Source organism: Mus musculus, chromosome 16 (assembly GCF_000001635.26).
Source record: "Mus musculus strain C57BL/6J chromosome 16, GRCm38.p6 C57BL/6J".
NCBI lineage: Eukaryota > Metazoa > Chordata > Mammalia > Rodentia > Muridae > Mus > Mus musculus.
In genome coordinates, this window is record NC_000082.6 from 62,876,534 (window position 1) to 62,889,654 (window position 13,121).

At 41.3% G+C, this 13,121-nt stretch overlaps 1 protein-coding gene across 1 annotated transcript in view; it reads left to right on the top strand.

Moving 5' to 3' along the window:
* Nucleotides 1–13,121, top strand: part of Pros1 (protein S (alpha)) — a 75,040-nt gene that overhangs the window by 22,227 nt on the left and 39,692 nt on the right. The window contains exons 2-3 of the mRNA NM_011173.3: nt 8,868–9,025; nt 12,448–12,472. Coding sequence (NP_035303.1) covers nt 8,868–9,025; nt 12,448–12,472 — 183 coding nt within the window. The remainder of the gene's footprint in view (nt 1–8,867; nt 9,026–12,447; nt 12,473–13,121) is intronic.

Genomic DNA, 13,121 nt, shown 5'->3' on the forward strand with positions numbered 1-13,121 from the left:
AGAAGCCCTTTTGTTCCTTTTCACATGTTATCAAGTGGTTAAGGCAGGGAGGATTCTAGATGAAATTCAGGACAAGCTATCAGAAGTAAAGTGGGGAGAGAGAGTAGGAACAAAGAGGAAATATGGTACACAAAATAAGTATACAGGCCTTTCCAAGGGTCTTGAACCCGAGGAAAAGTTAAGGTTAGGTAGGAATACCTGGAGAGAGATTAGAAGAAAAAGAGGAAAAAGGGAAAAGAAGAAAGATCAATTAGCGGAGGTCTCTAGGAAAAGGAGCCTGTGCTCATCGCTGGATGGGCTCGGGGAGCCAGCTCTTGGTAGCTCTGAATCAGATGATGAATTCTCCTCTGAAGAAACAGACTGGGAGGAAGAAGCAGCTCATTATGAGAAAAAAGGGTACCAGCCAGGTAAAGTGCTAGCTAATCAGTTAAGGAAGCCAAAAGCGGCTGGCGAAGGCCAGTTTGCTGATTGGCCTCAGGGCAGTCGGTTTCAAGGTCCGCCCTATGCGGAGCCCCCGCCCTGCGTAGTGCGTCAGCAATGCGCAGAGAGGCAGTGCGCAGAGAGGCAGTGCGCAGACTCATTCATTCCCAGAGAGGAACAAAGGAAAATACAACAGGCATTTCCGGTCTTTGAAGGAGCCGAGGGTGGGCGTGTCCACGCTCCGGTAGAATACTTACAAATTAAAGAACTCGCCGAGTCGGTCCGTAAATATGGAACCAATGCTAATTTTACCTTGGTGCAGTTAGACAGGCTCGCCGGCATGGCACTAACTCCTGCTGACTGGCAAACGGTTGTAAAAGCCGCTCTCCCTAGTATGGGCAAATATATGGAATGGAGAGCTCTTTGGCATGAAACTGCACAAGCGCAGGCCCGAGCAAACGCAGCTGCTTTGACTCCAGAGCAGAGAGATTGGACTTTTGACTTGTTAACGGGTCAGGGAGCTTATTCTGCTGATCAGACAAACTACCATTGGGGAGCTTATGCCCAGATTTCTTCCACGGCTATTAGGGCCTGGAAGGCGCTCTCTCGAGCAGGTGAAACCACTGGGCAGTTAACAAAGTTGTCCAGGGACCTCAGGAATCCTTCTCAGATTTTGTGGCCAGAATGACAGAGGCAGCAGAGCATATTTTTGGAGATTCAGAGCAAGCCGCGCCTCTGATAGAACAGCTAATCTATGAGCAAGCCACAAAGGAGTGCCGAGCGGCCATAGCCCCAAGAAAGAACAAAGGCTTACAAGACTGGCTCAGGGTCTGTCGAGAGCTTGGGGGACCTCTCACCAATGCAGGCTTAGCGGCCGCCATCCTCCAATCTCAGAACCGCTCCATGAGCAGAAATAATCAGAGGACATGTTTTAACTGCGGAAAGCCTGGGCATTTTAAGAAAGATTGCAGAGCTCCAGATAAACAGGGAGGGACTCTCACTCTTTGCTCTAAGTGTGGCAAGGGTTATCATAGAGCTGACCAGTGTCGCTCTGTGAGGGATATAAAGGGCAGAGTCCTTCCCCCACCTGATAGTCAATCAGCTTATGTGCCAAAAAACGGGTCATCGGGCCCTCGGTCCCAGGGCCCTCAAAGATATGGGAACCGGTTTGTCAGGACCCAGGAAGCAGTCAGAGAGGCGACCCAGGAAGACCCACAAGGGTGGACCTGCGTGCCGCCTCCGACTTCCTATTAATGCCTCAAATGAGTATTCAGCCGGTGCCAGTGGAGCCTATACCATCCTTGCCCCCGGGAACCATGGGCCTTATTCTCGGCCGGGGTTCACTCACCTTGCAGGGCTTAGTAGTCCACCCTGGAGTTATGGATTGTCAACATTCCCCTGAAATACAGGTCCTGTGCTCAAGCCCTAAAGGCGTTTTTTCTATTAGTAAAGGAGATAGGATAGCTCAGCTGCTGCTCCTCCCTGATAATACCAGGGAAAAATCTGCAGGACCTGAGATAAAGAAGATGGGCTCCTCAGGAAATGATTCTGCCTATTTGGTTGTATCTTTAAATGATAGACCTAAGCTCTGCCTTAAGATCAACGGAAAAGAGTTTGAAGGCATCCTTGATACCGGAGCAGATAAAAGTATAATTTCTACACATTGGTGGCCCAAAGCATGGCCCACCACAGAGTCATCTCATTCATTACAGGGCCTAGGATATCAATCATGTCCCACTATAAGCTCCGTTGCCTTGACGTGGGAATCCTCTGAAGGACAGCAAGGGAAATTCATACCTTATGTGCTCCCACTCCCGGTTAACCTCTGGGGAAGGGATATTATGCAGCATTTGGGCCTTATTTTGTCCAATGAGAGAGCAGCGTTGGGGGATAATGTCGATATTTCCACTCCCAATGACGGTGATGTATAATGCTCAAGTATTCTCCTGCTTTTTTACCACTAACTAGGAACTGGGTTTAGCCTTGATTCAGACAGCCTTGGCTCTGTCTGGACAGGTCCAGATGACTGACACCATTAACACTTTGTCAGCCTCAGTGACTACAGTCATAGATAAACAGGCCTCAGCTAATGTCAAGATACAGAGAGGTCTCATGCTGGTTAATCAACTCATAGATCTTGTCCAGATACAACTAGATGTATTATGACAAATAACTCAGCTGGGATGTGAACAAAAGTTTCCGGGATTGTGTGTTATTTCCATTCAGTATGTTAAATTTACTAGGGCAGCTAATTTGTCAAAAAGTCTTTTTCAGTATATGTTACAGAATTGGACGGCTGAATTTGAACAGATCCTTCGGGAATTGAGACTTCAGGTCAACTCCACGCGCTTGGACCTGTCCCTGACCAAAGGATTACCCAATTGGATCTCCTCAGCATTTTCCTTCTTTAAAAAATTGGGTGGGATTAATATTATTTGGAGATACACTTTGCTGTGGATTAGTGTTGCTTCTTTGATTGGTCTGTAAGCTTAAGGCCCAAACTAGGAGAGACAAGGTGGTTATTGCCCAGGCGCTTGCAGGACTAGAACATGGAGCTTCCCCTGATATATCTATGCTTAGGCAATAGGTCGCTGGCCACTCAGCTCTTATATCCCATGAGGCTAGTCTCATTGCACGGGATAGAGTGAGTGTGCTTCAGCAGCCCGAGAGAGTTGCACGGCTAAGCACTGCAATGGAGAGGCTCTGCGGCATATATGAGCCTATTCTAGGGAGACATGTCATCTTTCATGAAGGTTCAGTGTCCTAGTTCCCTTCCCCCAGGCAAAACGACACGGGAGCAGGTCAGGGTTGCTCTGGGTAAAAGCCTGTGAGCCTAAGAGCTAATCCTGTACATGGCTCCTTTACCTACACACTGGGGATTTGACCTCTATCTCCACTCTCATTAATATGGGTGGCCTATTTGCTCTTATTAAAAGGAAAGGGGGAGATGTTGGGAGCCGCGCCCACATTCGCCGTTACAAGATGGCGCTGACAGCTGTGTTCTAAGTGGTAAACAAATAATCTGCGCATGTGCCGAGGGTGGTTCTTCACTCCATGTGCTCTGCCTTCCCCGTGACGTCAACTCGGCCGATGGGCTGCAGCCAATCAGGGAGTGACACGTCCTAGGCGAAGGAGAATTCTCCTTAAGAGGGACGGGGTTTCGTTTTCTCTCTCTCTTGTTTCTTACACTCTGGCTCCTGAAGATGTAAGCAATAAAGCTTTGCCGCAGAAGATTCTGGTCTGTGGTGTTCTTCCTGGCCGGGCGTGAGAACGCGTCTAATAACACTTGTATATCCCCTGACCCTGGTACATCAAGTTTCTGCAATGCTAGAGGTTTCTCCCACTGAGGCCAGACAAGGCAGCCCAGCTAGAAGAATATATCCTCTTACATGCGTTCACGCGACCGGCCAGGAAAGACGCAACAAACCAGAATCTTCTGCGGCAAAACTTTATTGCTTACATCTTCAGGAGCAAGAGTGCAAGAGTGCAAGAGCCAGAGCAAGAGAGAGCCAGAGGAAGAGTGCAAGAGCTCTATTGCTTACATCTTTAGGAGCCAGAGCGCAAGAGCGCAAGAGCGCAAGAGTGCAAGAGCAAAAGCAAGAGAGAGCAAGAATGAGAAAACAAGAGAAAGAAAAAGCAAGAACAAGAAAGCGAGAGAAAGAACAAGAACAAGAAAGCAAGAGAAGAGAGAAAGCAAGAACAAGAGAGAGAGAGAAAAAGCAAGAACAAGAGAGAGAAAAAGCAAGAACAAGAGAGAGAAAAAAAGAATGGCAAAACCCCGTCCCTTTTAAGGAGAATTATCCTCCGCCTAGGACATATTACTCCCTGATTGGCTGCAGCCCATCGGCCCAGTTGTCATCACAGGAAAGGCAGAACACATGGCGGGAAAACTGCCCCTGCACGTGTGCAGATTATGTTTACCACTTAGAACACAGCTGTCAGCGCCATCTTATAATGGCAAATGTGAGGGCGGCTCCCAACAATATCCCACATACAGGCAACAGCTTTTGGGATAGCCCCTGCTCCAGTTGTTTGGGACCCACATGGAGACCATGGGGTACATCTGCTACATATGAGTGGGAATGCCTAGGTCTAGCTCATGTATGTTCTTTGGTTGGTTCTTCTCTTCAGTCTCTGAGAGTCCCAAGGGTCCAGGTTAGTTGAGTCTGTTGATATTCCTGTGGAGTTCCTGTCCCCTTATAGACAGCAATCCTTCCTCCTATTCTTCCATAAGAGTCCCCAAGCTCCATCCACTATTAGGCTGTGGGTATCTGTCTGAGTCAGCTGCTGGGTGGAGCCTCTCAGAAGACTCCTTTCTGCAAGCATAATAAGTTTAGTATTTTTAATGGAAGAACTGCTGGGAAGTGACTGTGCCATTTAAAAATGTATTTGGTTTTTGTTGTTGTTGTGATTGAGACAATATTTTTGTTGTTTTGGTTACCATTTCCCTCAGACAGAATTACATATTTGCTTTGAAGTTCAGAAATTCGACGTTTTTGCTATATGTATTACAAAATTGCATTGTTAAACACTTCCAAGTAGTGAAATGGCTGCTCTTGTAGGACAGGTATTACTGGCACTGCTGCCATTTATCAATCAGTAATCCACTTGGCAGGTAGCATGTTCCTCGTTATCCTGTATGCACTCAGAGCCTTGAGCCTTTGAGTCTTTATCTTTTAACGAACAGTGATGAAATGGCCAGAGATAAGAGTTATAAATACAACCCCAACTATTTACTTAATCATCTCATTTACATTTCAGAAAATAGGAGATCTAAAGCAGTATTACTTTATTTTAGTTATTTGCAACATTTCCTTTTTGGTGAGATTATAATATAATAAAATGATTTCCCCTTGTTTCCTCCCTCCAAACTCTCCCATATACCCTTCTTTTTAAAATTTATGACCCCAGGCTGGGGAGATGGCTCAGCGGTTAAGAGCACTGACTCCTCTTCCAGAGGTCCTGGGTTCAATTCCCAGCAACCACATGGTGGCTCACAACCATCTGTAATAAGATCTGGTGCCTTCTTCTGGTGTGTCTGAAGACAACTAGAGTGTACTCATATACATAAAATAAATAAATCATTAAAAAATTCATGACCCTTTTTTATTAAATATTGTTAAATGTATGTATCTATATATTCCTAAGTACAAACAGTTTGGTCTGTATAATGTTACCTGTATATATGTTTTCAGTGCTGACAACATTGGATAACCAATTAGAGTGCTCTTTGAGGAAGGAGTCTTTTTTATCAGTCTCTACCTTCTTTAGGTGACAGTAGTTCTTTATAGAGGGTTGAGGTCTCTTGGGCTTTTCCCCTGTCTACTTTGGCTTGGCTCTTATTGTCCTTGTTAGGTTCCTGTTTAGACAGTCGTGAGACTTTATCAATGTATTTTCTGACATGGCTAGGAGACACAATCTCACAAAAAACTATCTGATCCTCTGGCTTTTACAACCTTTCCTGCCATCTTTCTTTTATTTTTTATTTTTTATTTTTTTTTATTTTTATTTTTTTTATTATTTTTTTAATTTTTAAATTTTTTCTTTTCCATTTTTATTAGGTATTTAGCTCATTTACATTTCCAATGCTATACCAAAAGTCCCCCATAGCCACCCACCCCCACTCCCCTACCCACCCACTCCCCCTTTTTGGCCCTGGCGTTCCCCTGTACTGGGGCATATAAAGTTTGCGTGTCCAATGGGCCTCTCTTTCCAGTGATGGCCGACTAGGCCATCTTTTGATACATATGCAGCTAGAGTCAAGAGCTCCGGGGTACTGGTTAGTTCATAATGTTGTTCCACCTATAGGGTTGCAGATCCCTTTAGCTCCTTGGGTACTTTCTCTAGCTCCTCAGTGTTCCGTGAGCCTTGGGTGTTGAAGTTATTTGTTTAGTGTATCCATTGGGACCAGGTTCCGCATGTCTCCATTTTGATTACTTGTGGTTTCCTGTAATAGTCTCTATGTGTTGCAATGAGGAGTTTCTATGATGAGGGGTGAAGACTATCTTGCATGCATAAGGACAAATATTTAGAATGTACTTATGGACTATGCTGGTTTAGTTGAGTGGTGGTTGTAGGCTCTCTTCCAAGATCCATGACTTTGCTAGCCCTGAGTAACGGGCTAGGTTTCCAGAACCAGGTTTTGTTTCTGTCTTGTTGAAGAAGTCTAGTAAGAGAGATATTGGTTAGTGCAAAGGTATGTTTGTCACTAGTCCTCTCTTAGGGAATATCCTGCCATGGTGGTTGTTGTGGTGGTTTATAGACATCATAGTTGGGTAGGGCTGTTGGTTGCTTCCCTCCTTTGAAGATTGCATGGCACCTTCTGGTATCATAAAAGTGAGTTGTCGGAGAGGAGGAATTCATGTCAGTTCCAATTCAGGAGTCTTTGAGCCCTGTGTGTCAATCATGGTGTCTTCAGCAGTAGAGACTTCCACCTCTGGGGACCAACCAAAGGGCATACCAATAGCTGCTAATGTTATTGGGGTTTCATGGATAACCCTGACCAACAATTTAAAGGAGGGCTTCTCATGCCTGGTGTCATATAGTTTTTTTTATTTGTTATATGACTTTATGTACTATACTATTTGTAGGTATATAGTAAATAATATGATTACTTATGACTGCTTCAGATATCCTTACTGTTTATTTCTCCCTCAGGATTTGTCTCACTCCCCAATCCTTAATCAGAAATCCCCCTCTTTTTACCTTCCCCCAATCAGATTGTATATTTGCTGATAGTCCTCTGATCTATTTCACCTTTGAGAGAGTTTCAGTGGTTCAAGTAGACTCTTTATGAATTCACCCTTTCCTTTTTATCTTCTTCTTTTGTCAAGCTTTTGAGTATATGTCATTTATTATAATTATGACACACAGACATGAAATAAACCCATATGTTTATAGACTTACTTTTCTTCATAGTAAACAGAATTATTAATGCATAAAACCTAAAAAAAATGTAGGTTTCATTTATGCTTTAAATTTTTTTGACTAAAACTATTGTCCAGTATATATATTAATATTATATAGCAGTTCACATTTTCATTATTTTTTTCAAGTATAATTGGTATTGGTAGTTTAAGAATATTTTCAATTTATTTCTAGATATTTGTCTGCATAATAGTTACAATTTGGGCTGGTGTGTGTGTGTATGTGTGTGTATAAATAAACTTTATGCTGAGGGAATAGCATTCTAAAATTTGCATTTTAATTTTTATGTTTGAGGTAGTTACCCAAGAGTATGTATGTATGTATGTATTTATTTATTTTGGCTTTTCGAGACATGGTTTCTCTGTGTAGCCCTGGCTGTCCTGGAACTCACTCTGTAGACTAGGCTGGCCTCAAACTCAGAAATCTGCCTGCCTCTGTCTCCCAAGTGCTGGGATTAAAGGCGTGTACCACCACTGCCTGGCGAGTATTTCTTTCAATGCTATTCCTCATTATTTTATTTTTAAATCTATTCCTCCTCATATTTCCATAGTGTTCCTACTTTTTAACTCTTTTTTTCTAAGGATTTATTTATTTATTTTATGTATGTGAGTAGCTGTCTTCAGACACACCAGAAGAGGGTATCAGATCCCATTAGAGATGGTTTTGAGCCACCATGTGGTTGCTGGGAATTGAACTCAGGACCTCTGGAAGAGCAATCAGTGCTCTTAATCGCTGAACCATCTCTCCAGCCCCCACTTTTTTATTCTTATAAACATGTTTATGTTATTTTCTCTGTGTTGTTTATATTAAGTGATTTGTGTGTGTGTGTGTGAACAACCTTGTAAACATTCCTTTCTTATTGGCTTTTTTGATTTGCAAACATGACCCTAAAACTACGGTTACAATTTGTTTCCTCCAAACATAATATTGAAGTTGGTTATATTTTTTTTGTTGTTGTTGTTATTCACCTGTTTAAAACTATTGTGTAACCAAAGTTACTTTTCATTTTTCTTTGCCTTCTATAGTGCAGGCTTAGCAAACTTCCTTTCCTCTATATTTTTCTTCTCCCTGTCATCTCTCACATGGTTGATTGGCATTCACATCTGTCTTTCTTTATCTCCACAGAGATTCCAGATGTTTTCCGCTAAAATTGAGAAAGTTTGTTACTCTTGTTGTCATAGATTTTTGACAACTCATTTTACCATGGGATGGCCACAGTTAAGGAGAACATTGACTATCATCTAGTGTCTTTGGTCTCTAGAATGACTGAATAATTTTATAGATCATATAAAACAGCTGTAGTGAGCTGCATAAACTGTCATGAGCTGAACCTGCTGCTTGAGTTGTTAACCAAAGGGTTTATGTATCTACATCTCTTTCTGAGATCCTGCCTACCAATTTTAAATATCATGCATTTTTCATAGGCAGAACATTATTTCACCTTGTATTGTTTAATAAGATGAGATATCTTAAGGGGAAAATGAAATTCTTTTTATTTATATAAGTTTGTGTTTCTACAGTCTTGTCCAAAGAGCGTGCTTCACAAGTCCTGGTGAGGAAGCGCCGTGCAAATACCTTGTTCGAAGAAACTATGAAGGGCAACCTTGAACGAGAGTGCATTGAAGAACTCTGCAATAAGGAGGAAGCCAGGGAGGTCTTTGAAAATAATCCCGAGACGGTAAGAAGTCGTGGAGACTGTAGAGTCCACCCACGTACATATACAGTTACAGACTGAACATTGCCAGCTTGTGTTTCCTTGCCTCCATTTGAAAGCTAATGACTGTAGACCACTTTCTATGTGTCACCCTGTCACTTCAGGAAGACTGCCAATGATAGGTGCTCTGGCCTAACTAGATTTCTCTTAAGTCTCATGGTCAACAACTAGGGTTGACTTTGTGATTTGTATCGATTTTATCCTAACGCAAATTTGATAGCATCGAGGCTTCCAGAGAAGATGTGTGTGAAGTGTAAGTGACCGTGGGTATTTCTATCACCACTGTGCTTCTTGTTTATTTTGATTAGGATGGTTGCTTGTATTTGAGATAGTCTCTTACGTGTAGTCCCAGCTAACCTGAAACTCACACTCCTCCTGCCTCTGCTTCAGCCTCCCAAATACTGGGATTATAGGTTGGTGTGCACCACTGTGTACAATGTCACCATTTTATATTTAGGAGGGTCTAGAAATGGGGCCATCTAAACTGACTACTTATTACAGTGTCATGTATGCTGAGTATACTTTATAACCTTTGGAAAGTTTCCCTAGCCTAATAATATGAGCAGTAAACTTCAGTGTATGGAAATTTACAAGTTATCCAACCCCCAAATGTAACCATAAAGATTTAAACATCACACAGCAGCATGGGACTTATTTCCCATTCTGTTTTAGTAGAGGGTACTCTGTAGCATGCCTGTAGCTAGCAGGCATAGCATTAATACCTCCAAAAAAAGCTTCACCTTTAGAGTTTAAAGCTCATACCCTGAAGGGTTTCCTTGGATATTTTTCTCTGAGACTAATTACACAATCTGGAGAAAAGAGGGAGATGACATGTACAAGGGTCCCCCTGTGCTTCCCTGACAGCTCCCAGCATCCTGAGAATAGCTGAGTGATAACAAGCAAGAACACTTTGTCCACAGTTAGAAAATCTGTCCCAGACTGTAGCCACTCATGTCCTCTGTGGCTGTTCTTGTAGCTCTTTTTATCTCTCCATGTTCTGATAGGTTTGAAGAAGACATTTTTTGCAAATACCCAACAATTAGGTTTCAATCTACTTACAATTGGGACCAAGGTGTGAGAAAAACACCAAGAGCAGAAGCAATGTGGAGATTAAAGGGTTTATTTGGCTTACATATCCTGATTAAGGTTCATTGAGGGAAGCTGAAGCAGGAATCCAAACCAGGTGGGAGCCTAGAGGAAGGAGCTGGAGCTAATGCCAAGGCACTGAGGAGTGCTGCTTACTGGCCTGCTCCTCATGGCTTGCTTAACTAGCTTTGTTATAGAATCCAGGACCACCATCCCAAGGATACCATCACCTAAAATGGGCTGGGCCCTCCATCATCAGTCACGAATTAAGAAAATGCCCTACAGGTCTGCTTACAAGTCTCTCTTATAGAAGCATTTTTTTCTCAATTGAGGTTCCCTCTTTGATGTTTCTAGCTTGTGTCATAAAATTAGCCAGCACAAACAGTAGTAATACAAAATTTTCTATCCAACACAATATAGTAAGCTTAGTTACTGTATAGCATACACACACACACACACACACACACACACACACACACACACGTTTTACATTTTCATACTAAAAAAGAATGTGTATGTACTTTTACAGAGACTGTGGTATATGTTAAATAGATACATATATTCCTTTCTACTATGAAAACATTTTAAAAAGTAGAAAGAATACTATAAAGCCCAACATACCACCTCTTACCAATAATGATCAAGTCCGTCCATTTTATTTTGCCTGTCTACCACGTTTACTCAATGGCTTTGATAGAATGCTTTGAGCATTCATGTCGTATGATTATATTATCCGTCAATACTTGGCTGTATATTTCTGCATTGAACATATGTTCAGAGAACAGACTTCAATGAGTAGCTGGAAAGGGAGGCACAACAAAGGGAAGAAGCGGGAAGAAGACAGAGAAAGAAGACTCATTCGTGGTTCATCATCAACACTGATTTTGTCGACAGACTCCACCCACTCCCTTTCCACATCCCTTATACCCTTAGTCCGTATTTCAGGTGTTTACCCTCTTGCTCACCTCCTCAGTGTTTCTAATGTATTCTTGTCATTAGCATATCACAAATTCTTGAACCCTATTTGTTGCTACTTATGGTTTGCCTTTGCTTCTGCCATAAACAACAGCATTGTCCTAATGATTCAGTGTCAGACCCTTTCTCATAAGTTAGTAGAAACCTGTTGTGCAGGTTTATGTGTAATAGTAGGAAAAACCAAGGACTTTGAGATGGAAAAAGCCATGTTCCACCTTGACTGAGCCAGAACTTTGAATATTATTGTGTGCAGAAATGTTGGTTGTGCAGGAAATATTCTTATGTTATTTATGCTACATGTGAGATACATTCTGAGAAATGTATAACATGGTCCACCTTCATAAATACATTCCTTTAATTTGTGTGTGTGTGTGTGTTTTTTTTTTTGTTGTTGTTGTTGTTGTTGTTTTGAGACAGGGTTTCTCTGTGTAGCCCTGGGTGTCCTGGAACTCACTCTGAAGACCAGGCTGGCTTCGTACTCAGAAATCTGCCTGCCTCTATAAAATACATTGCTTTGTCCACCTCGTGATAACTACTTTTGGTACCCACCAGTTTATAAGTAAGGTGTTACATGTGCATTAGTTGCAAATAAGGTAAGTGTTCAATTTAGTTCCCTTCAAAGTATTTCATTGTGACCTTAGTGTAGATAATCATGATATAAAAATATATCAAATGAAGGGCAGACGTGGTGGCATACACCTTTAATCTCAGGACTCAGGAAGAAGGGGCATGTGTATCTCTGTAGTCTGCACTGGACCTGAGCTACGTAGTGAGTTCCAGGATACGCAGGGCTATGTAGAGAGACCCCCGTCAACACAAAAAAGTGTATAAGCTGGATGCTTAATGCTTAATCACCATTAAAAAATTGCTTATAAAAGAGGGCACATATATATCACCTTAAGTACAACCTTTGTAAATCAGAGGCTTTAAAAATTATTTAATTGCTCAGTGGTGTTTTAAGCCTAGGTATATATATATATATATATATATATATATATATATATATACATATATGTATATCAAGCTGGTGTGTTGAGCTTTATTGTTTTATTCTTTCTACTTTTTAAACTTTTTTCATAGTAGAAAGGACTATACGTATCTATCTAATATATATCACAATCTCTGTAAGACTACATACACATTCCTTATCAAGTATTGGCTATTTATCTTTTCTTGAAATAGTTTCATACAGAAAAATTAGAATGTGAAAACACACAACATGTAATTTATTCCCATGTTAGTATAAAAAGTACTAAAGCATGAATCTTTAGCTCTGTGGTGAAATTTCACTTTGCTAATATATCTATTTTTTTATTTTTTTCTAGGATTATTTTTATCCAAAATATTTAGGTAAGTTTAAGCATCTGAAGCATAAAATCTTGGAAATTGAAGGGAACTTAGATATGGTCAAGCATCACCTTCTGGCCATAGCCCATCCAATACTAACTTATCATCCTTGAGAAGATGCAAGAGCTATGATGCTCTTGTATATAAAGTCATGCTGACTGATTTGGAATGACGCTTTACTATGTTGAACTGTCACTGTTAGTTTTACATGTCTTTCTGCTAAAATATCTTTAGGCTGATGCCAATGATATTCAGACACCCAGACACTATTTGCAAATATATTCTCATAGGCTGTCTTTCACAAAATGAAAGATATCTAAGATCATCCAAACGTGTGTTATACAGGTATCCCTCACCCATTTGTAGAAGTCTTTCACAACTCCTCTCTCTGTGATATCATCTCATCACTTCCTACAGCCTCTCATTCATGATGTTTTGGATTCTGGGCTCTCAGTGGGGTAATATTTGGACACTAATATATGTTACATGACTTCAATTAAAGTAACAAAGCCTGTTTTCTTAAAGCAAATGTATTAATATTAATATTATTTGGAAATGTCATTTCTGCTTCCAAATATTAGGGTTTCTAATTTCCACATCTGTTTCTCATGTAATTCTCTGTGTTTACAACAGCTTTATGTTCTTCTTCCCA